Source organism: Squalius cephalus, assembly GCF_949319135.1.
Source record: "Squalius cephalus genome assembly, chromosome: 21".
Classification (NCBI taxonomy): domain Eukaryota; kingdom Metazoa; phylum Chordata; class Actinopteri; order Cypriniformes; family Leuciscidae; genus Squalius; species Squalius cephalus.
The window spans coordinates 25,799,159-25,823,928 of NC_137142.1; the positions used below are offsets into that span (position 1 = coordinate 25,799,159).

General features: G+C 38.1%; 1 protein-coding gene and 1 long non-coding RNA gene across 2 annotated transcripts in view; one reads left to right on the forward strand and one right to left on the reverse strand.

Moving 5' to 3' along the window:
* LOC307149319 overlaps positions 1 to 20,003 on the reverse strand; it is a 35,949-nt gene extending 15,946 nt beyond the window's left edge. The window contains exon 1 of the long non-coding RNA XR_013819549.1: positions 19,911 to 20,003. This is a non-coding gene — a long non-coding RNA (uncharacterized lncRNA). The remainder of the gene's footprint in view (positions 1 to 19,910) is intronic.
* A 571-nt stretch (positions 20,004 to 20,574) lies between these two features.
* six2a (SIX homeobox 2a) lies at positions 20,575 to 24,507 on the forward strand. Its single transcript, XM_079855579.1, has 2 exons — positions 20,575 to 21,663; positions 23,102 to 24,507. Exons 1-2 carry the CDS (start codon positions 21,104 to 21,106, stop codon positions 23,409 to 23,411), a joined length of 870 nt encoding a protein of 289 aa, XP_079711705.1. The 5' UTR covers positions 20,575 to 21,103; the 3' UTR covers positions 23,412 to 24,507.
* The last annotated feature ends 263 nt before the right edge of the window (positions 24,508 to 24,770 follow it).

A 24,770-nucleotide genomic window follows, 5' to 3' on the forward strand; every position in this document is an offset into this window, starting at 1 on the left:
AAACATACACACACAAACACACACATTCAGAAAAGATTAGACCGAGAGAGAGCTCAGTGGATGTGTGTTGTTTTACAAGGTCAATAAGATCAGAATGTTATCTTGATATGTAGCCGACCCTTCTTTCAAAACATTAAATTGCTTATTACCTATTAAGGCATTAAGTTAAATAGTTCATAATTGTCTGATAATCTGCCCTCTGCCTCCATATTCAATATCGTGATTTGTGAAGTTCCATCATTGTTGTCTTCTGTCTACTCAGGGACACTATCTGGCTGTGAACCTGATGGACAGATCAATTTAGACCTTGAGATTCTATCGATACCAATCCCCATGTAGCCTCTTACCCAGTAAAGGCCACTTAAGCACAAGAGGTCCCATCAAGTTAACATTGATTCCATCATCAATCACCTTCTGGATGGACGGACAATGGGCTATTTTAAAAGTTGCAAAGCCCATGTGTAATGTCGGATGGCCAGACACTGAGGTAACAGTGGCAGTATTTTAAGCATGGTGCTGTGTCAATAGTTGTAATGTTAGCTACATGCTACGTACGTGTACATGTACATGCACTTTAAACGTTTGATTTCTGTCAGACTAAAGCGATCAAAATTTTTTATAATTTAAAAAGCACTTTAGTACAGTATAAATTACAGATATTAGGGGTGTTAGAGTACATGTACTCGTCCTGAACCATCACGGAACGGACATCATGGTTCGGTGCATACAGTCAGACGACGAGTACAGTCAGTCACAGGCGGTCCACACTCCAATCCAGAAGGGGGCACCAGTAATGCAACACTGTTTGCTAACCACCACAACAGGAAAAAGAGCAGAAGAAGAAGAAGAAGAAGAGATGATCTACGGACAAACCCAAAACCAGCGTTCAGGTGGAAAGCAAGAGCTTGACAGTAGCCTATACACTGAGTTTTGATTCATTTTTGTGATGCGCTCCACAAACTTCACAGAAAGAAAACCAGGACGGAAATCTGTTTTTTTTTTTTTTTTTACAAAAGCACAAGGTTTCATTTTTATTGTGAGTATACACAAATAAAAATAGACCCTTTACAGTTTCAAATGATGTTTATCTGTTTGGCCATAAATGACTTGAGTATTTTAAGTTGTTTCCGCTGTCATAATGAGACAAAATCATTTGGCATTGTGCTGAATTACTACTGTCCAGTGATGAAATATGCTTGTCCTGGAAATGGAAAGCTTCATTTGCCGCTTCATTCGCTGTCTCCTCATGGGAATGTGAAGTAGACTCAGATGTAGATGGCACTTTTTCTTCTCCTCACTCATCTTTCCGTGATTTCTTGAAAAAGTGTAATATTGAACTGTGTGTATCTACCATTGTCACCGCATGTTAATGAACTCTCGCATGCAAAGAAAGCTAATCCTTACACAAGTTACTGTACTGTACTGTATCTACTACCTCAGGGGGGACTAAATGCCACTAGGTGTAAAAAACTGTAATACGCACTACTGTCTGTTCAAAATAACTACTAGCATTGGGGATTTGTTGCTTTTTCCTGTTGTACCTGCTGCTGTACCATTGTACGTACATACCTCAGGCCTCAGTGTTGTGTTTGCTTGCTCTTGAAGACAGAGGTCCTGCGACTGTCCGAAAGATAATCCTTTCAATATTTGTTTATACATTTATGTCATGTACACTTGGACAGACAAGTAGTAGCTTGACAGTGCAAAAACCCACTGTAGCTTGAATATATCTGTGCATATTAATGTATTTATTATAATGGTGGATGACAGATGTTGTTGCCGCTTTGAATGGCGATCTTTTAAATCAATTGCCTGATCATTAGAATAGTGAACAACTAGCGTTACCGCCTAATTCATCATTCTCTCTCACAAGTTATGCTTTCACCCCACATCTTCACGGAAGTCTCTGTTTTCTCTCTCTTCTGGAACTGGGACTATCCTTCTCAACCCCCATCCATTTCCCTTATACAAACTGTACCACTGCTTCATTTCTCTTTTTCCCCTTGCTCTTTCTCTCTCTCACTCTCCCTCTCTGCGTCCTCCCTTGGCGCTCACTTGGGCGGGCAGCCGAATTCCTGTGGGGTATCCGGTTACCAGTTGCCGTGGAAACCAGTGGGAAGGCAGCTCCATTAATCATTTAGAGCGCGCTCGAAGTGGAGGTCAGCCTGATTGCAGCGGATAGGGTATCATCCCTGTGTCCCACCAGGGACCTCCTTGATTTGAATTAAAAAAGATTAAGCTCGCCCCCCCATGCACCCCTACCACCGTGGCCCACCATCATCATCGGCCCAGCCGTATCATGTGACCATGCTCCACGGAGCCACGCGGATTAAGAGATCGGAGCTGTGCGTTTGTTTTTCAGAGACTCGCTGAAACATTAGACGCGCACAGGTGTCTACAACAAGGAGTCCAGGAGCTTGTGTAAGAAACGGACAAAGACCGCGCGCACCCCTCCTGGGCTTTCTCGTCTTATCCTCCTATATTGTCTTTCTTCTTATCCTTCTTTTCTTATATTCTATCAGTTACTTGTTGGAAACTGGAAGCAATAACTCAGTTTTACTCTGCCACTGACATTTCCATCTCTTTCAAGCCTATGAAATGGTGCATTTGTTGCAAAACCTTTTTATAACTTAATAGGAATATGATTTTTACGAGCGTGTAGGACAGCTGCCGCTGGCCAGGGAGAACCGAGGCAAGACGTGTGCGTGGGCGAAGTCAGTATGACAGCTCTAGGGTCACAGTCTACCAAAGCCTGAAGCCTGTCTGGTTGGGGTTGGATCACCTTGATGAAATGTAAAGAGCAGTGAAATGACCGAAAGCGTTAGTCCATGTGAAGTGGCCCTTGGGCCTCTGCTCGCTAGCCCCCTGTTCCCCAATGACGGCAGCATGAGTTTAGATTTACAGGGCCTCTGTGGGAACGACACGGAGAGCCATGAATCATCCAGGCTATGAAATAGTGGCACAGCCAGCTCCGCTGCAGTGGCTCCCAAAGGTGCCCGCCAAATTTACAGGCGCCTGCAGCACTTCAAAAACGTACCATAACTTAAATCCAGACGATTTTATCGTTCCGTAGAAGCAGAAAGGGAGATACGAGGAAGGTGAGGGGGGAAGATAGATGGGTTGGGGGAAAAGTACAACCTCCTTCATGTTAGTCAATTAAAATTCCAATGACAGCCACTTTCAGGAGTTTGGGATTCTGCATTCTGTAATAGAGCTTAAACTAATACTCATATGTAATGAGTACAAGCTGTGTTGCCTTGATAAGCTGAGGGATTTATCCTTGTATCCCAGTCATATGGGGCTAGCCCAGGAGAGTCATGTCAGTAAAATAAGAGCTCCAATGAGATTATTATCGGCTCTCCTTGTTAAAATTAATGATCTCGACACCTTGCTCGTCCAAGTTACAAGGAGTTTGGCTGGTACACCGGCTTGTTAATGTCCACTTTAATAAGTGTTTCGGTAGCACCAGCCTCAGAGGGCTTGAACAGATGCTGGCCAGCAGGTCAAGCTGCTATGAAGAGACAGAAATTAGACAGGCAATGTGAAATAATGTCTGTGACTTAAGACCTGTGTGAGAATTGTTCAATTTTCAGATTTATGCGTTTATTTAAGTGAACATTCGTAAGATTGCAGATGCGATGTAACAGAGGTAGCGACATATTTTTCTTCCATATTGTGAAGTACATCCGAGTGAATCAGATTATCGAAAAAGAAAAAATCAAAGGAGTAGACTTGGTTTAATCCATCTGTTGTTGATTGGTTGAAGGCTGATCTGAATGTGAGCTTGCAGTCAATGTATTTGAGAGGACTAAATGATTGAAAAAAGTTTGGCACACATCACCACAGAGAAGTCTGAATGCATGAATGAATTGTTCAGAATGTGATCAATTACATGCAATTAGAAAATAAATATGGCTAATTTTCATTTCATGCCGACTTGATTTGCATACACTAAAACTCTCTTTTTGTTTCAATCAAGTTGCAAATCTGTTAAACCTTTTCCCCCAAAAAACTTTTAAAAAATCAGCATAGCATATATGCATGTAAAAAGTACCATTCAGAAACCATCATAATGTCTTCACGACCTGGGCACAATTAACACTTGTCCATGTGTTTCAAAATTGATCACACTCGATTCAGAACCTCAGGATGTTTAAAAATAGCCACATTTGGTTAATTGGTTTTGCATCCTAACGATGTTCAAATTACATGAAGAGTACAAGTACTATAAATTAGAGGAGGAAGATAAAGGCCAATGAGAATGTTCTCTGCTGAGATCTGAGTTACTGTAGCTGAACATGTACTTTGCTTTGGAACACTGAAGATATATGACAAATATCCATATGAGCAGGAAAATCTTCTCCAGCCAGTGGAGGTGCCTTTTGAGAAGAGTAGAGCTTTCCGGAAGTTCATAAGGCATACAGAGGCTACTTCTGCTGTCTAGCCAGATAGTTGCTGCTGTCTATAGTAACATTGTATGTGATGGAAATATTTTTACATAATTTTGTTTTTGTTGTTTATTTTTACAATTTTCATTCAGCGTGAAATACACTACAGTGCATTCAGGATGTTTTGATGTGCTTTTTCACATGCAGGTTTTTTTTTTTTGTTTTTTTTTTCCAGTAGTAAAAATAAATTTCCTCAATTGATTCTACATTGTCCCAGAACAATATTAATATTGTGTTCAATTGATGTATTTGTTACCAGCATCCTACTGTAATTTATGTTGATTAATTGTAGTGAAATGTTTTGGGCAATGTGATTAAGACTTTGTGATAAACTTTCATCAAGATGTCTTTTCTCAAACTATGGCAGTAGTTCGCTCCAGTATTTTGTTCTGTCATAAGTCGAAAAAGATTTTGTTGGTAATAAGGTTTACAGTTGCATTTATACAGTGAGGAAAATAAGTATTTGAACACCCTGCTATTTTGCAAGTTCTCCCACTTAGAAATCATGGAGGGGTCTGAAATTGTCATCGTAGGTGCATGTCCACTGTGAGAGACATAATCTATAAAAAAAAAATCCAGAAATCACAATGTATGATTTTTTAACTATTTATTTGTATGATTCAGCTGCAAATAAGTATTTGAACACCTGAGAAAATCAATGTTAATATTTGGTACAGTAGCCTTTGTTTGCAATTACAGAGGTCAAACGTTTCCTGTAGTTTTTCACCAGGTTTGCACACACTGCAGGAGGGATTTTGGCCCACTCCTCCACACAGATCTTCTCTAGATCAGTCAGGTTTCTGGGCTGTCGCTGAGAAACACGGAGTTTGAGCTCCCTCCAAAGATTCTCTATTGGGTTTAGGTCTGGAGACTGGCTAGGCCACGCCAGAACCTTGATATGCTTCTTACGGAGCCACTCCTTGGTTATCCTGGCTGTGTGCTTCGGGTCATTGTCATGTTGGAAGACCCAGCCTCGACCCATCTTCAATGCTCTAACTGAGGGAAGGAGGTTGTTCCCCAAAATCTCGCAATACATGGCCCCGGTCATCCTCTCCTTAATACAGTGCAGTCGCCCTGTCCCATGTGCAGAAAAACACCCCCAAAGCATGATGCTACCACCCCCATGCTTCACAGTAGGGATGGTGTTCTTGGGATGGTACTCATCATTCTTCTTCCTCCAAACACGTTTAGTGGAATTATGACCAAAAAGTTCTATTTTGGTCTCATCTGACCACATGACTTTCTCCCATGACTCCTCTGGATCATCCAAATGGTCATTGGCAAACTTAAGATGGGCCTTGACATGTGCTGGTTTAAGCAGGGGAACCTTCCGTGCCATGCATGATTTCAAACCATGGCGTCTTAGTGTATTACCAACAGTAACCTTGGAAACGGTGGTCCCAGCTCTTTTCAGGTCATTGACCAGCTCCTCCCGTGTAGTTCTGGGCTGATTTCTCACCTTTCTTAGGATCATTGAGACCCCACGAGGTGAGATCTTGCATGGAGCCCCAGTCCGAGGGAGATTGACAGTCATGTTTTAGCTTCTTCCATTTTCTAATGATTGCTCCAACAGTGGACCTTTTTTCACCAAGCTGCTTGGCAATTTCCCCGTAGCCCTTTCCAGCCTTGTGGAGGTGTACAATTTTGTCTCTAGTGTCTTTGGACAGCTCTTTGGTCTTGGCCATGTTAGTAGTTGGATTCTTACTGATTGTATGGGGTGGACAGGTGTCTTTATGCAGCTAATGACCTCAAACAGGTGCATCTAATTTAGGATAATAAATGGAGTGGAGGTGGACATTTTAAAGGCAGACTAACAGGTCTTTGAGGGTCAGAATTCTAGCTGATAGACAGGTGTTCAAATACTTATTTGCAGCTGTATCATACAAATAAATAGTTAAAAAATCATATATTGTGATTTCTGGATTTTTTTTTTTTAGATTATGTCTCTCACAGTGGACATGCACCTACGATGACAATTTCAGACCCCTCCATGATTTCCAAGTGGGAGAACTTGCAAAATAGCAGGGTGTTCAAATACTTATTTTCCTCACTGTATATATATATATATATATATTTGAGAAATGTCCCTATCAGTTGAGAAAAACTGACTAATATTTACTGATGCGTGCTACACGTGGAGTCATCGCACCTGTCTGAGCCAGGCATGTTTGATACCTTGTTAAGCTGTTCTTTGTTGTGGATGGGACAGGTAGTGTCAAAGTGTTAGCTGACATTGGATGAGCAGCAGATGGCCTGTTATCTCTGTGAACTAGAACTCTGTTGCTCTGATCACTTTACAAATACTTCAGTCTACCCACTGAGTTGGTCACTCAAACTGAACATGAGCTGATAAGATAACATTTACCGCCAGACAAGCTGTAGGTTGACCCTTGTGTTGAATGAACTAGAGCAGCAATGGTAAAAAGAGATAGAGGGGGACCTAAAAGAGATTGAGAGTGTAGCTGCAGTGGAAAAATGTTTTTATAATTCGAACATCGAGATGATGTTATTATTCATATTCTATTTATTTTTGTTGAGTAGTATGGGTTAGTTTATTTCAATAGTCCTCTTTAGACATTCTACTAACTATACAGTAAGTAACTGTATTTGCATCTACATGTCAACTAACTCTCATTAGAGTATTAGTAGACTGTTAGGTTACAGTTAGGGTTAGTAGAATAAGTTGGCATGTAGGTGCAAATGAATGAGTTAGTTGACATAGTTGCATAACTGTAGTAACTTTTTACATAAGTAACTTTTCAAGTAGCCTACTTGTCAACTAACTCTCATTAGAGTATTAGTAGACTGTTAAACTCACTAGAGTTACAGTTAGGGCTAGTAGAATAAGTTGACATGTAGGCTACTTGAAAAGTTACTTATAGTCAGTACTAGAAAGTCTGTTGAGGAGCTTAGAAATAAAGTGTTAGCAGATATTAAGCACACTCTACTAATACTCTAATGACTGCTAATGGGCATGTAGTTTCAAAATGACTTAGAATGAATGAAAGTGCTAACTTAGTTTATATTGTAAAAAGTCGTGAGGACATCAGGCTGTGTTTCTGAAAACGTGATGTATGTTCTGGTCTTCATCTCCAATTTATTTTTTGAGTGCTATTAAAGACTAAGTAGAGGGGGAGGCTTGATTTTCTGAACAGGTTGATAAAAGACAGAGACCAGCCGAGCAGAAGGGCAGAAGTGCTTTTTCTCAGCATTGTGGGGACATTCCCGCAGTTCAGCTTTAATTAAGCAAACCGCACGAGCGACTAAGGAACAATGAGACATCTGTGTGTGTGTGTGTGTGTGCTTTTGTGATTCTGTGGTTAAAAACCACAACCAGGAGCAGGTCTGCTTCAGTGATCGCAGGTTGCTGTTACATAGATTCTAAAGCCATGTAGGTGTTGCCATACTTGTTTAACTGAGTCATCGAGACGTGATTCACAATTCACAGGCCGAGACAGTCTGAGAAAGAATGTGACGATAATGGCCAGCGGTTCCTGTGCTTGTGAAGTCTGTAGAGTAGATATGTACGCTGTGTAAAAGATGGGTGGATGGGTAAAATCCAACTTGTTTTATGTCTTTGTGGTGGTCAAAACTATTTTTGATCCAGTGAACTCCTAGAGACCAGACTGAACGCTGATGACAGGCCCTAAAGCTACGACTGCTATTTATTACCGCTGTAGCATTTCAGCACTCTGGTAAAGTGAATGTGAGCAGGTAGAGCTCAAAAATGTATCATCCTTTCACTGATAAAACAACAGAGAGCAGAAACAGGGCGGCTATAAATCGCAGATTGATTCCAGACCTGGATTTTATAGTCCAACGGTTATAGAATATCTGGTCAGCGTGATTCTGCCGTGCCCCGTCTATTATCCAGATGACCAAGTCCCATAAACCGACTTTTCACGTAATACTTCATTCTTTCTTTCATGACAGATTTTTTTTCTTTTCCTGGGTTTATCCTCTTTTTCCTTTGCTGTCCCTCTAGTGGGATCAATGTTCTGTATTGACTTAGGATTTTAAAATCCTGCCTTTTGTTGCATGGACTTTGCTTTTATTACAGGATGGGTCTCATTTTACCTATCAATCACTGAGATGTCACAACAGCTCTGAGCTCTTTAGCCTTCTCAGAGAGAGGGCAGGAGGAGGAACTCCTTTAGGCCAGGATCAAGACCAGACACAGAACATCGCTTTAGCTCTCTCTCACTTTTCCCTCTGCTCGCAGTTCATGTGAAATGTGCATTGCAATGGCATTCGTATTGGTTGTCTGTTCCTATATTAGTTGCTTACTAAGTAAAATAATCGTTTTGCATCATTCAGGTCTTTGACGTGTGAAAGTTGTAAGTTGCAATAGTGAGTATTATGTGTCATAGAGTGTATAACTTCATCTCAATACATGTTTTTGGAATGAGATCCTATGAATTAAGTTGAACAGCTTTCATAAATTGAACTTGACTCGCCAATAAACCCCCCCTATTCTGCCGTCAGGTCGACTGCAGGACAAGCCCCTCTTGCCAATCAGGAGAGACTGATCTGACTTAGTGTTTTGCAAAAAACACAAACGGTGAAATTCATACTTCAACAATGTCAGCTTTCCTCCGCTTGCCTGTCACTCAACGGAAAAGGCCGCAAAGCTTCGGTTGCAGCCACTGAAAAAAATACAGATGCTCGAAAAGAAGATCCTGTGTCATTTCCTGTTCCTTCATTCACTTCCTGACCTTTTCTGTGATCGGCTCTATGTTACTCGCCTTCCCACCCTGCACCATCTGGTACTTCCTGTGCCCGGTGCTGGCTTGTTTGGTGTGGCGGTCGCCTCTGATAACCTGACGGACTGAGTCGCTTGAGCTTTTTGCTGGGCAAGGTGCCAGCCTCCTCTCCACTGAGCCTATGTTTGACCGAAAGCATGAGGAGCGGGTGTTTTTTTTATTTCTCTTGGAGACCTCACTCAAAGGCCGGTTCTCACTCTGTCTAACCTGCACCGAGGCCTTTCGCAGCTCACAGAACAAGCCCTGACAGAACAAGCCCTTCTGTATGCAGAGAGTCTTGCAAAATGTTGTCTTTTTAAAATGTGCAAATCAAAGAAACAAAATAGATCCTGTCTTTAATAAATGCAGCATTGAAAGCTGTGGCGAATTTAAAAGGTGAAAAACAGGTGAAGGCCTGTCTTCATTAAATTAGTATTGACACATATAACCCTCCATTTACGCTTTTCTCAACTAAGTCAATGTCTTCCTTTCCTGTTCCAAGCAGTCCTGAATGATTGAATTAGTGACTAGATTAGACCGGACAAAAACTACAAATCTGCTGATACAAAAGCACTTTAAATGCTTATTTCCAGAAAGGACACTTTAAAGAAACCACTATTTACTGCTCAATTCTTTATTTAAAAACAACAACAATAATAATAAATGTGCATTGTTGTTGATTAAATTAAAAATGCTATTTGATTTGCCTTTTGACTTTTTTGGCTGTAATTTAACAATCCACATTGATTTGGTATTATTTTTTTGATGATGGATCAGTTCTTGAGTCTGAAAATCTATTGTATAATTGGTGGTACTTACATTGTAAGAAGTGCAGATTATAATTTTTTTATACATATTTACAAAATTGATAGTCCTATCTTGCTGCAATCAAATTGGTATTTTGAAGATGTAATCTCAAGGAAAATAAATGTAAGGCATATTAATGTTGTTTTAAATAAAGCACAACTTAGTACTCTTGTATCTATAGGCATTTACAAGCTCACGAAAACAGCACCAGGCCACACAAATAACACCCTTGCTGCTACAAATGCCCACGACTGCAGTAAACACTCTTACGCCCCTTGAAAAGAACCGAGCATTAATGAGTTTGCCAAAGCGTCAAACTCCAATGTTGTGTTTGCTTTTCCGCTCCATCAGGGAATATAAAGTTTAAGGGCCTTTCGCTATCAGTGACCCATGAAGAGGAGGCATTTGTTGAAGAAGTGGCTGTTTAATTGCGGAACTGCAAGGCTGTGCAGAAGGTTGCTAATGCGCCTCTGAACAATGACACCTTTGGAAGTACAGTTACAGGAGAACAAGGCCCCTAATTTATGTCAGCACTATTGCAGGGTTGAATTTATTGATGGTAATGCAAGCTGGTGAGATCTGCTTAAAAAGCCCCAAGGCCTCTTATTATACAACTTGTCTGTCTTTCACACTAACCTGAACTGTAACTGTAGAATCTTAGCTGACGTGAAGGACATATGGCATCCAAAGAAACCATTAGAAGGACAGTAACCCTCTCGCTCAGAGGAACGTTAATGAACCCAACGCCCCCCTTCCACTCTCATACTGTTGAAGTGTTGCTAAAGTTAGACTGTGCATTTTTATTAAGGGAACTGTGGAAGTCATTTGATGGAAAGTGAATGCTAATTTTCTGGTCGCTTAAGGATTATTATTCAAACACGGGGAGAGGAAATATCAGGATGGAACTGGAGAACAGGACGAATGCAGAAAGCATCTGGCCTGTAACCGAGAGGTCAGCTGGGAAAGCCACAGTCCCACATACATGGCTGGGTGTATATATATATTGTTTTAATGTGCAGGCCTGCACTCTGTCTGCATACACTTTTTTCTTTTTTTTTTTTTTTTGAAAAGTGATTTTTGTCAAGGGTTAAGATGAAGACGTGTTCTATAGGCATGTTGACTCTGAACCCCTTTGACCCTCTAAAAGACGCAAGAATGTACTAACTCTCAATAATTTCACCTTTGTGTTTTACTGCAGTGGTGGGAGAGGAACATCCAGCTTTATTGGCCATTAGAGGCCCTAAAATTTACCCAGTACCAATCACTTCGCTCTTTGAATATTAAAGTTCCTCTCAGAACCTAATCAGGAAGCATTGGGCATCCATTTCATATATTCGTATCACATTAGAGGTCAACCTCATTGTGACTGTGAGGTTATCGCAACAAATACAGACATGTCGATACCAGTATTGGTTATAGCTTGTAATCTGCCGACTCAACAGTTCTGTGAGGTGTAACTTACTACAGGCACTGCAATCAAAGCCATTGTGTCTCTAGAGGACAATATTGATATTTTGTATATAGTATCCACACAAGTGTAAAAGCCATACCGTTAAAGGGATAGATCACCCAAAAATGAATATTCATTCATCATTTACTCACCCTTGTGTGGTTCAATACATCCTTGGAAAATAAAATAAGATATTTTAAGGAACATTTTAACTGTTTTTGTCCATACAATAAAAGTCAATGGGGTTTAAAACAACACTGGACCCCACTGAGTTTACATTGTATGGACCGATTTTATATTCTACAGAAACAAGAAAGTCACCGAAGTACAGTTTTGGAATGACATGAGAGTGAGTAAAGGATGACCGAATTTACATTTTTGGGTGAACTATCCCTTTGGCCTAGGCTACTGAACTCTGTACTGTAACTGTACATCTCCTCTAGAGCAGACCAAACCTTCCCCCATTCTTCACAGGACGCCAGGAAGCCTCTGAACAGCTGCTTAGACACTTGTCTGAACTGAGTTACTGCAAGGTGCCTTTCTTTCTGCTTTTATTGATAATATTACTGTAGTTGATGTAAATATGGCTTTGGCATAGTGTCTTTATATCAGTGTAGGCCACGGCTGGCCGGCAGACCAAAATCATGACCCCCGTTCCTCTCTCCCTCAGGTGAGGCTCAGGCAGGGGTCTGCAGGAAGCCATAAGCATGCTGGGCAACAATAAATATCCAAATGCTCCCCTTTCATTTTTTTATATGCTTGTAGTTGATACTCGGTCATAGCTTCATACAAGAACATAAATAACTCCACAGGCTTTATCTTGAAGGGCTAGTTCACCTCAAAATGAAAAAAGTCATAATTTACCCACCCTCAAGTTGTTCCAAACTTGTATGAATTTCTTTCTTCTGCTGAACATAAAAGAAAAATGTTTTGTTGATGGGACCAATTGACTTCCATAGTATTTTTTCAGCAACTGTTTGGTTACCAACATTCTTCAAAATATCATCTTTTGTGTTCTGCAGAGGAAAGAAAGTTTGCATTCAGGTTTGAATACAGGTACTTTTTAAATACAGGTTTTACATTTAAATACAGGTTTGGAACAACTTGAGGGTGAGTAAAAGATAACAGATTTTAAAAAATGTTGGTGAACTATCCCTTTAATTAATAATTTAGGAATTTTTCACACAGTGAGGATTTTTATGTGTGGGAGATAAATAATACAGATAAAATAAATAATTTTACTTGAGATAAATTGTATAGGCATTATTAAATCTTACTTGAAATTAATTTGGAACGTCATATTCAAATTAGACATTTGTTGCTCTTTTTCACAACTTTCTCAAATGCCTCTCTTTAGTGGAGGATCACAAAATTATTACTATTATGTTAAATTATCAAAATGGTTTCATTTTTATTTTGATGGTCCCTTTGACACATTCTATTGACTACTGTATAAGTAACATTACACCTACATGTCTACTAACTCTCATTAGAGTATAGACTCAGAGTAGGGTTAGAATAAGTTGACATGAACTTGCAAAGTTACTTAAAGTCAAAGTACAGGATCATCACAATAAAGAGTTAGTATTAGTAGACTGTCTGCTTAATATCTGCTCAGTTAGTTGGCATGTAGTTGCAAAGTTACTTAAAGTCAAAGTACAGGATCATCACAATAAAGAGTTAGTATTAGTAGACTGTCTGCTTAATATCTGCTCAGTTAGTTGGCATGTAGTTGCAAAGTTACTTATTGTCAACAGAATGTTCAAAAGGGACCATCAAAATAAAGTGTTACTATTAAAATCAATTCTAATGGGGTAAATAGAGAATATATTATGTATAAGGCTGCTGTTCACTCTCTTCTCTAGCATATACAGACACTTCTTTCTTGCAGTGCACCATCTTACAACCATCAAGCCTTTTATCTGCCCTGACCTGTGGGTGTAAAGTCCTCTTTAATGCGTGACTGCTGAGGACACTTGTCCAAACGTCTGCTTCAGCTGCCATGAATTATGATGGCAAAGTTGTTGTCCTGCACAGTATCTGTGCTACTGTGCTTAGTAATGCACGACTGCATTGTACAATGAACGATGTATGATATTAACAGTTTGAATTGGTTGGATTAAGTTGTCATCTGATCAAAATGGAGGAAAACAGGCATTTTATGAAATCTGTCACCACCGTTTGACATTTTTCTGCGCATTTTTGTCATGGAACACAGTTGTGTAGTCTGCTTGAAATCAAATTGAAATCAATAGAAATCATCATTGAAATCAGTAATTTTTTTTTCAGGTTGTGCTTGCAAAATAACTAACAAAGAGGGCAGTATAGTTACACAGTCTGTGTACCAACCACTAGCAAATGTCTTAATTTTAGCACATGGATGAAATTAACAGTTACCATATAAACCATGGTAATATTTATCACATTAACAATATAAACGATCCAACAAGACATTGTGTCTATCGCTTTATTGTGGAGATTAAAAATACTGTAAAAGACTATGTATTTGGTTTATGTCTATACAGTTTTGTGAAATATAGTCTTAAGATTACATTTACATTTTCAGATTAAAAACAATTACAAATAAAATAAAACCTTTGATAAAGATAAAAACCTTTGCACAAGAAAATATTTTGTAAAGTTGTAATCATATAATTCCAGAAGGTTCCAGTTAGGTCTAGTTTGGGGACAATTATAACTGTAAGTGACTGAAACATTACAGACTGACTTTCTCCTCTGGAATGGACACATGCAGCCATCCATCAGCTCTGTGTATCTGAGGGTATATGTGCATGAGTATGTGGGTGGCCTGGACTCATGGTAATATTGCAATTTGTAATCAGTTGACAGTAATTCCACTGTCCCCAAGGAGACGCTTCTCCAGCACATACACACACACACACACACACACACATTGGGTTTCCATGTTTTAAGGGGATTTTCCATAGACATAATGATTTTATACTGTACAAACTGTATATTGTTTCCCATAACCCTACACCTAAACATAACCCTCAGAGAGAACTTTCTGCATTTGTACATTTTCAGAAAACATCATTCTGTAAGATTTATAAGCGGTTTTCCTCAAGCGGACCAAAAAATATTTCCACACAAGGTCAAAAATGTCTGGTATGACTGTACTTGTGGGGACATTTCACACAACCCAGAACGTATAGTTTACTAGGACCACACACACACCTACAGCCAAAAGACATACTTGTGAAAACTACACCTGATTGATATTATTATAAGCAAATGCAAACACTGAAGTAGGCTTGTATGTTTTGTATATTTAGACAGTCTGGATGTATCCTTTTTAAAATATATACTGTATATTTAGTAGGCGTAAAATAGTAGGTGTGTTCTATTTAATGTTTTTTTTAGGAATAAATACGTGCATACATGTTGTTGCATATAATGTTATGGTGTGTTTAAAAATATTATCAGACACTTTTCATTAGATTAAGTTGTCTTTCATGCAATGTAATCAGAGATATTTAATTGATTTAACTAATTGTGCTTATTTTGACACGATTTACTTTAACATTGGCATATTTTTTTAAAAGCATAGAGTATTTCAACAGTTTATTTAGTTCTATATTCAGAAACTGAGGTGGCTTTAATAAACAAATAGTGTTATATTTAATTTTTTAACTCTAAATTATTTTCTGAGAGATAACTAACAAGTTTTTTTTTCTTGCTGATGTCAGAGAAAATAAAAACGCACATTAAGAATGTTTAAAAGAAAGTTTGTCATTATTATAGTCTCGTATGCTTTATTGCCTCGGAGAGCTTTATTGTGCTCCTGTCTCTCTTATATTTTAATTTATATTTATTATATTTATTAACAACCAGGTTGTGGTAAGTGATAAAAGATGTAGGCATAGGTTAAAGTAATGCCATAACACACAAGAAATGCATGAAATACTTGCATATCCTGTTTTGCACCTATTTTGTCTACAAGTGCAAAACAGCAGCCATCAGACCTTTCTTTCAGTGATCTTGGTGTTGATAGAAACCTGGAGAAGTGCGAAACATGGAAAAACTGAGGCAAGTAATATGAACATATGTTCATACTCTTCAAAAGCAGTTATATTCAAACTGGGGGTGGGGGGGGGGGGATCTCTGGAAAAAGCCTCCTCTCTCAGCATCAACCAACAGCCACTTTTCAAAGGTCAAGTTCTGTCAAAACTCAGTTTAATGCATCTCACTGATCACACTTAGTTATTAAATATATTTTCCAGTCATTTGTTATATCACATTTTCCAAGACAGAGATGCATATATAAAGTTAAAAATAACTCAATTAAATTCTATGACCATTAATTTAAATGGTGCATATGCTGAATCAATGATTCTTGCTACTGTGCAACAGTGAGGCAGTAGTAAAATGCAAATAACATCAATCACATTGTAAATGTTCTATCATAGATAAAGATTAGCATTTTACAGGCGTTTCCTTAACCTGAAAGTCTGTTAAATCGTAGTCATGTACCGAGAGCCAACAATATGTAAACGTTTGTACACACATCTAACCAAAATGCAAACAGTTGCCATGTAATCTGTGCAATATGTGATTTCATATTGCTACCTTAGAGTAATTCTACAAATGCAGCAGTTTTATACTATAAACAGGCAAAAAATAATTTATTATAGTTACAGAAAATGTATATATAATTGCTTTTAAAATGCCATGTCTGGGTAATTTCATCAAGCACAAGCCATAATTGCATTAAATGCATTTGGAATAATAGCCAACATTAGAAAAACATGATACACCTTCACATAAGGTATAAGGATCACGCATCCAGCGCAACATTAATGTGTCACCTTCTGTCTTACCTCTACAATTCATGAGACAACTTACTTTTATATGCATTCATATATAAATGCATTCATATATATATAAATTCATTCATGTAGTCCATTTTAAATCGCAGAATGTATCTGCACAACTTTCTGATTGTTTTATAGTAATCACAGTAATGTTACAGTAAGCATGGTCCTTAAGGACCTCTGTAACCAATGCACACTTCTAACACTTCATAACAGCAATATTATTACTGATATCAGGTAGCCTTACATATGATGTATTAAATATTAAACTATCATACTTCATACCACAATGTTAAAAAAAAGCTTCAGAAAATTTATATTTTTGCACGCACACAGACCAAGCAGTGAGATTCCTCAAATACTTTTCTATTAATTTTCTGTAATTCATCTTTATAAAACTATAAATGACAAATTATTGACTAAATGGTTTTTTTTTTTCTTAAATACTGTCCTACAATATCGATTGAAATGTCAGCATTGAATTGACCTGTTTTTACCTGATTTGTTGTTTTTGTTCCATCTAAAGATTAGCTGCCTTGCTATTTATTTCACTTGTATGCTCCAGTAATTATATAATTTACATTCAGAGGATTTTAATATGATTAAAAACTTTTATGCATAAATCCTTATGCTAATTTCTCCGCTGCCGTGCTCATTATTTTATCATGTATCATTTCTGCTATTTTCATAACGAATTAAGCTTGATATTATTTTGAGCTAATCTTTCATTTGTATCTCTGCATTCTTGAGTTGAGAGACTGGCGCTTCAAACTAATCAGAGAGACAAGCAATGCCACCGCTCAGACGCGCGCACGACAGTCTCCTGGGAGAGCACAATCACAATAAGTCGTGCACCGATTAACCAGACAAATTTCTAATAGTTCCAAGTCAAGACAAAAGCTAGTTAAGTGTGCAGGAACTGAAAAAAAAAAAAATGGTCAAATACGTTGCATACATCACCAATAATCCGTTACGCCTCCAAGCCCGCATTTGAAGAAACGCACTTGTTGCATAGATGGCAACATCATCGTTCTTATTAAGGATCTCATCGGTCTACAATAGAAAATTATATGGAGCATATACTAAATTTCGTTACCAACCGAATCAAATGTACATTAATTGTGAGAGTTTTAATATGTTTAATAGGAGGTGTGCGCTGTAATACATTTATGTTTCGATTTATGTTTTGGGCTATGTCTCGAACTTTGATAAAATACTAATATGTATCTATTTTCGAAATCTAGTAATCATCTCCAAACTGAAAATTACTGGCAAGTAAAATGTGCTGTATTACTGATAGGTCTTAACAGTATCATCGTTGTTTTTTTGTGCATTAATGCATTGTGGTCATCAAATGCAAGTTCAAAATGATTATGTTCCATACACACAACCTTAAGCATTATAATTTAAAAGGGTAAACAAAGAAAATATCTTTCTTTACAAATAGCAAAAAATGGATCAGAGGTATAAAACAAGTATCCTACATACAATATTGAAAACATAAGAGACATTGTGTGTGCACTTGTTTTAGTCACTTACTATTATTGTATCTAATAGGCCTATAAATTCTCTCGTTATGTTTAGTCTTTGTGTTTAGAAGTCGGCTACATTGGAAAGTGTTACTAGGCTTCCTGTCTCGTGATTGATTGCATTATGCAGACTTAGCCTATATCGACTAGGTGTTTTTTTTTATTATTAGGCTATTATTAAATGCAACTAATGTATCTATTCGCGCTGAAACGTTATTTCAATATTTAATTACGACGGGTGTCTTGTTTTTCTTCCACTGAACCGCACATTGACACCACAAGTCTGGGTTTAATTCTTTCTATTCCCGCTTAACATGACATGTCTGAAAGAATGTAACTCATCAGGTCTTGTGGTGCAAGCCACGGAGCAGCCGCGCACTGCCGCCACCCTGCGCTTTCCAGAGAGGAAAAAACATCTTGCAATAATCAGTCCAATTAGTGGAGGTCGCGGCTGCGCGCTCTCCGGTTAGCTGTGGGAGGTTGTCAAAACAGGGGGCGGCTATTAGACGAAACGCGATCCCCATTCATCAGCATTGTAATAATCACCATGCAGACGAGCAGCGCAGGTCCTTCGAAGTTCTGATCAAAATGATCCGTGGAAACAAGCCGTTTACAAACAGTGTCAAGGCGAGACGAGTACCTTGATTTGGCCTGTCAGTGACATCCCCCCCCCCCCCCCCCCCCCCCCCCACACACACACACACACACACACACATCACACACACAGACACAGAAAGCATCCAAAATCCTTTCAATGTGTGTTTTCCATTGCTTCACTGTATACTGTTTTAGTTTAATCACAAATGTCACAAATAGAAAAGATAGGTAAAATACCTCAGTTTGTGACTATACCACTGAATAAGTTCACTATAGCCTTGGGTGTTAAATAGATTATCATTTTATGTAAATCAGCATTAATTGGTGGAAATAGTCTTAAATTCGCTGTCATCAACAATCGTCAACAATATATTGGTAATAGTTTCAGTGTCCAGGGAATGATCCACATTGATCAGGTAAGGATATCAAAGTAACATAAGAAATGTTTCCTCACAGCAAAGTGCAACTTAGGCGCTATGCATTCATATCAATTTCCAAGGGCAGTGGCTGTCTCCGAGGTTGGCATTAATAGCTTTGCTTTTGTTTATTTATTTATTTACTTATCAGAAGATCAACAACAGTAATTTACACTAATTGCGTAACATTTTAGCTGTAATCTGAGTGTAGATTTTAGGATTGTTGTCGTTTATGTTAATTATATGGCTAATTCTATATTTTATATGTTGTGTAATAATAACAATAATAATTGTTGTTGTCAAAAAAATTTAAACAATTGAATTCAAAAGATTCTAGTTTTCTTGATTTAGGGCCTATCAGATCACAAGAAAGTATTCAAAGTGCGTCACAAACATTGATTACTTGTTTATCATTTATTCGTCAGAACTTGCATCGAACGTGCAGTATAGATATTTAGAACCAGTGTAGCTTGCGATTGTATTACGCAAAATTGCCAGTTAAAAGGGTGGATGGGAACTTTAGCATTGTAATCTTTCCACGATAGAAGCGTTGACGTGTTTTGAATAAGTTTTGAAGTCTTTTTCACTCACAAGCCACATCACAGGCCTTCACTGCACCAGTGCAGTATAAAACTGCAAAGACAGTAGACCTTAAACGAAGCAATTTTCTCTCTCTCTCTCTCTCTCTCTTACAACAAGACTGGCATGTCTCAACAGTGTCAGCTTTTTTATTTCATGTAATATATGATTTTGCTTAACTTTCTTGTGGCCTCAAGAATCTTTGAGTTGAAATCAGAGTGTTCCTGATGAAAGCAGAACTTTGTGTCTGTGCCACGGTACACGGTGAGTTAAAGTTCAGTCAACAGACATGGACTGATGATATGCCAATAATGGTGTGCGTAACAGGCATCATTAAAAGATGCGCCTCTCCCTCTCGGAGCTATGACACATTCGCTAAATATGTTTTAAGAAAAACAATGTTCTACAGCCTTGGTTCATAATAAGTATACATATAATGTACATGAACATCTTATACTTCGATTAACTTTAGTCAACAGCATTTTTAATAAATCTAAATTGTCTTACCGGCACAATCGTCCCTCGCAGTGTTTCCTATCCCTATGATCGTTGTTCATTCTAACGTGTATCCTTGAAACCCGCTCTATACTTAAAAACGCCCTCCAACCCTGTTCAACTCTAGTCCATAATGCCTGGCATCCACGCGTGTGCACATGGAGAAACATACCCCCCTGTTTATCTTCAACAACTGCTAAATAATGCATAACACGGGACAACTAGTCCGATTAAGCTACTGAATTGAACAGAAAGCTAAACTAAATAGATAAATGTAGGCCGGACGTGCTTGCAAAACTATTGTCATATTGTGGTTTTCTTTTATTAGCCTACATTTGATAGCAGTAATGATAATGTCCTGCAAAAGAATTAGAGAGACTTTGAGAATGACTTCTGAGAGTTCCCCAAACGTTTAAATAGTTTTGGTGTGATCGACCAGTTACAAAGTAAAAGGTTTGCATAGGCAGGGTAAATTGTCTGCTTATGGTCACTCACTTATGGACTCCGGGTCCTTGGTTTGGAAAGCGTCTGGAGCGCAATCCTGCTCTGACACTCTCATCTCAACTGCTGCTACCTCACTACCTCACAGATCAGCGCTCTTTGGTTGCTAGAAGTGTCTGTCAAACCCCCGGGTAAAAAAAAATGTAATATACAGGGAAAGTCGAGGCTATATTTCGATGTCGGTGGGCGGGCTCAAAATGAAGGGAATAATCTGTCAGCCAGCCCAAGGAGCCACCTCAAAGCATATCAGGTTACTTTGAATGACAGCGTAACCATGGCAAATAATTTGACTAAAACTATTGTCTTATCCTCATCATCCCCGGGTCAGATAACCAACCAATCACAGTTCACATAATCGCTTTTCTTGCCAGCTTAGAATAATATTATTAAAACAAGAGAGCGAGGTCTTTCTTCGGGAGTGCGTTATGCTGAAACGACATAGAAGAGGTGTCGAGAGACTCGCGCAGGAGGAACAACTTTCTTTCGTGTGCTTTAGATGGATATACGGTGTATTATGCTTGCTTGAACGGATCTAAAGTTTTGTGCCTCTCTTCGCCAGGAGTGGGATTTGATTTCGTCTACTCGAGAAGTCGTCCGAAAATTTTTGCCTCCAAAGGGTTTACTTTAAATCTGTTGAAGAACTGTCGCTGTTATCGGTAAAATTGACATAAGTAGAAAAAGTGGACGTTTATTCGTGACAAACCATGTCTATGCTACCAACATTCGGCTTTACGCAAGAGCAAGTGGCGTGCGTCTGCGAGGTCCTTCAGCAGGGTGGAAACATTGAACGTCTCGGGCGCTTTTTGTGGTCTCTGCCGGCTTGCGAACATCTCCACAAGAACGAGAGTGTGCTCAAAGCGAAAGCTGTGGTCGCTTTTCATAGGGGAAATTTCAGAGAGCTTTATAAGATTCTCGAGAGCCACCAGTTCTCTCCGCACAACCATCCGAAGTTGCAGCAGCTGTGGCTCAAAGCGCATTATGTCGAGGCTGAGAAGCTCCGGGGCCGCCCTCTTGGGGCTGTTGGGAAATACCGCGTCCGAAGAAAGTTTCCGCTCCCTCGCTCCATTTGGGACGGCGAGGAGACAAGTTACTGCTTTAAAGAAAAGAGCAGGAGTGTGCTGCGGGAATGGTACACTCATAACCCCTACCCTTCCCCGCGGGAGAAGAGGGAACTAGCAGAGGCAACGGGGCTAACAACAACACAAGTCAGTAACTGGTTTAAAAACAGACGTCAACGCGACCGAGCAGCGGAAGCTAAAGAACGGTACGGGTCTATAGTCTGCAGCTAAATAACTGTTTATTATTACTATGTGTTTAAACGTAATTAGAAAGCATTATTTACATGGAATGCATTCATTCATGCCGTGAAATTAAGCCAGAGGTGAGTAGCTATAGCCTAATAGGTAAGAAACTTGCATAAAAGAAAATTCCCTTAGATAGATAGCCACACAGTCATTTGTTCTCTAGTTCTGTTAATGTCACTTTTTATAGTTATTTATCAATAGCCTACTATTTTTTTTTTGACAATATGGGCCTACTTTTCATAAACGACATTTTTAGGCTATATCCTTTTCTAAAAAAAAAAAAAAAAAAAAAAAAATACACAAAACCCGTAGTGTGTGTATTATGGTGTAATTAACTTTTGGGGAAATCGTCCATTTTTAATTAATTGGAATGTTCTTCGAATTGTAAGAGTTATCTATACGTAGATTCTTGTTTAGAATGTGTGCAGTTGCAGTTCCTTCTTAACGGGTGTCTTGTTTCACCCGCAGGCGAAGTAGTCAAGTTGAAACCACATTGTAAACCATTAAAAAATATCTCGTACGTTTCCCGATTCTTTATCCTTAATTAATATTTTATGAAAGAACCTTTATTTGACAAGTTGTGATTGAAAATCAGTAGCGGACACGGTTCTTAACCTAGACGATTTAAACCATATTAATAAATGATTAGGGCCTATCCTGCATTAGCTCGATAATTGAACGTTTTTTATTGTAAATTATTAATATCGACACGAATTAGAACAAATGATTGATAAAGACACATACACACAAATGTACACCAATCGTTTATGCCCTATATTTGTGTCAAGGGGTATATTCTGCATAGCCTAATTCATGGGCACATACTTTTTAAAAATGTCCTTTTATTTTATTGATTTTAAGATGCTTTTTCCTAACACAGTATTTACAAAAATATTTCACACCTACATAACCAACCCTCTATCTTCAACTTATAATAATATGAACTATTGTTTTATAATTAAACGAATTTACGAATTAGCCTGTGACATTTTTTAATATTATTATTATACGAAGAAAAAGATGTTAACCACATATGTTAATATTTGTTTGTTTGTTTGTTTGTTAGTTGGTTGCTCCTGCAATGTCAGATATATACATTTTAATTATAGCTTCATACACACACACACACAAAAAAAAAAAAGTTGCTGCCTTAAATTAAGTAAAATGAACTGGGATGTTTAAGTCATTTAAACTTAAATTACATTAAACTGACTTAAAAAATTATCTGAATCTTGTATAACTTGTAAAAAAGTTGAACATTGCTTAACTTATTTTTATTAAATTAAAGCAATGTAAAAACACATGTTGTCATAACTTATTGATCATATCATTTTTTTTACAGTGTATAGTTTTGAATACTAAAGCTCTAACCCTAACTCTACATTTTCATTTTCACAGAGAGAATAATGAGAACTCGAACACAAACAGTCACAACCCATTAACGTCTTCCATGAATGGAAATAAGACTATTTTAGGAAGCTCGGACGACGATAAAACGCCCTCTGGTACCCCAGATCACACCTCGTCAAGCCCGGCCTTGCTCCTCACGTCAAACTCCGGACTTCAGTCCCTCCACGGCCTCGCACCTCCACCTGGTCCCAGCGCCATCCCAGTGCCTAGTGCTGATTCCGTGCATCACCACCACCATTCATTACACGACACTATACTGAACCCTATGTCATCAAACTTGGTCGACCTTGGCTCTTAAACATGTGGACCCTTTCAAAAGGACGCTTGTACGTGAACGTTTAGCGTAAACATATCAAGACACGTATAAAACAAAAACAAAAGAGACAAGCAATGGACAAAGAGAGTTATGGATGTTTGTCGGCTGACCTACTTGCAAAGCTGATATGGAGGGCCTTGATAGAGGTATTTTTCTAGAATGTAATGCCATGATCTATTGTTAATAAACATGATAAAAACGTCTTAATTGTTGATATCAACATTATTTGATATCGTTATTAATTTAGATTGCAATTGACCCAGGAATCCTCAGTCGCATATTCCGTTTGTTTACATTTTAAAAATGTTTTAAAGGCCATTCATCGTTTCATTTGAATGGGATTTCGTTTAATGCAATGCTTTAATACCAACGACAATGGGGCATCTCTTCGTTTTTATTTGTATTTTACTTTTGGAAAGCGACTGCATGTAACCTTTGGGATCAATAAACAATAAACTCCAAACTCATCATATAGTTTCATTCATATACCCTTAACAATAAAATCAGATGCATTTACCGAGCAAAGTAAATGTTTGAATTGTTTTGTTTTAGCCTACATGCTGTGCAATGGTTTGTTTAGCAGGTGTCCAGATTTGATCGTGAAACCCTGTTTACTTTGACATGCATTTGGTCACTTGGCATGGAAAGTTAAACTAGTTTTAAATTGCGATCTTGATTCAATCTTATAATTAGACTTTTGGAAGTTATAGTTTTTTGACGTTATAACAGTTTATGGTAAACAAATATAAAGACAAAGTATTTGACCACTGCACTGATAGTATAGCTTACTAGCTTTCAAACTTTGAAGTGTGTATATATATTGGCCTATATCCTTTATGCTTAGTTTGTTATGCCCAATTTTCGACAGACCACAAATACAAGCGCAGCCTGAATGATTTTTTAAATACTTTTTCAATGTTCAGAAACTTCAGTGTGTTTCTATAGCTAATCTGATATTCAGATATTATTTCACTGTATTCCTAGTATCCAAATTACAAATAGCCTACATAAATACTCCAATGCCGCACATTTACACAGAATGTTCCTTATTTTATTGATAATTTTATTCCTACACTGTAAAAAAAAAAAAAATTCTAAAGATAGATAGATTATATATTTTCTAGCTTTTATTATTATTATTAATATTATTTAGTCAGTGAAAGATTTAGTGGGTCATTCAGTTGCAGTTTGTGAAAGTGAAATAGTCATTCAATTGAATGTGAATCTAAATTATCTTAAAGTTTAATGACTTTTATCGACGTACTTTCACAACATCAAAGTGTTTTGCAAAAACGTGGATTCAGGAAACTTATTTTTTAGTAGATGTAATATCAATCAATA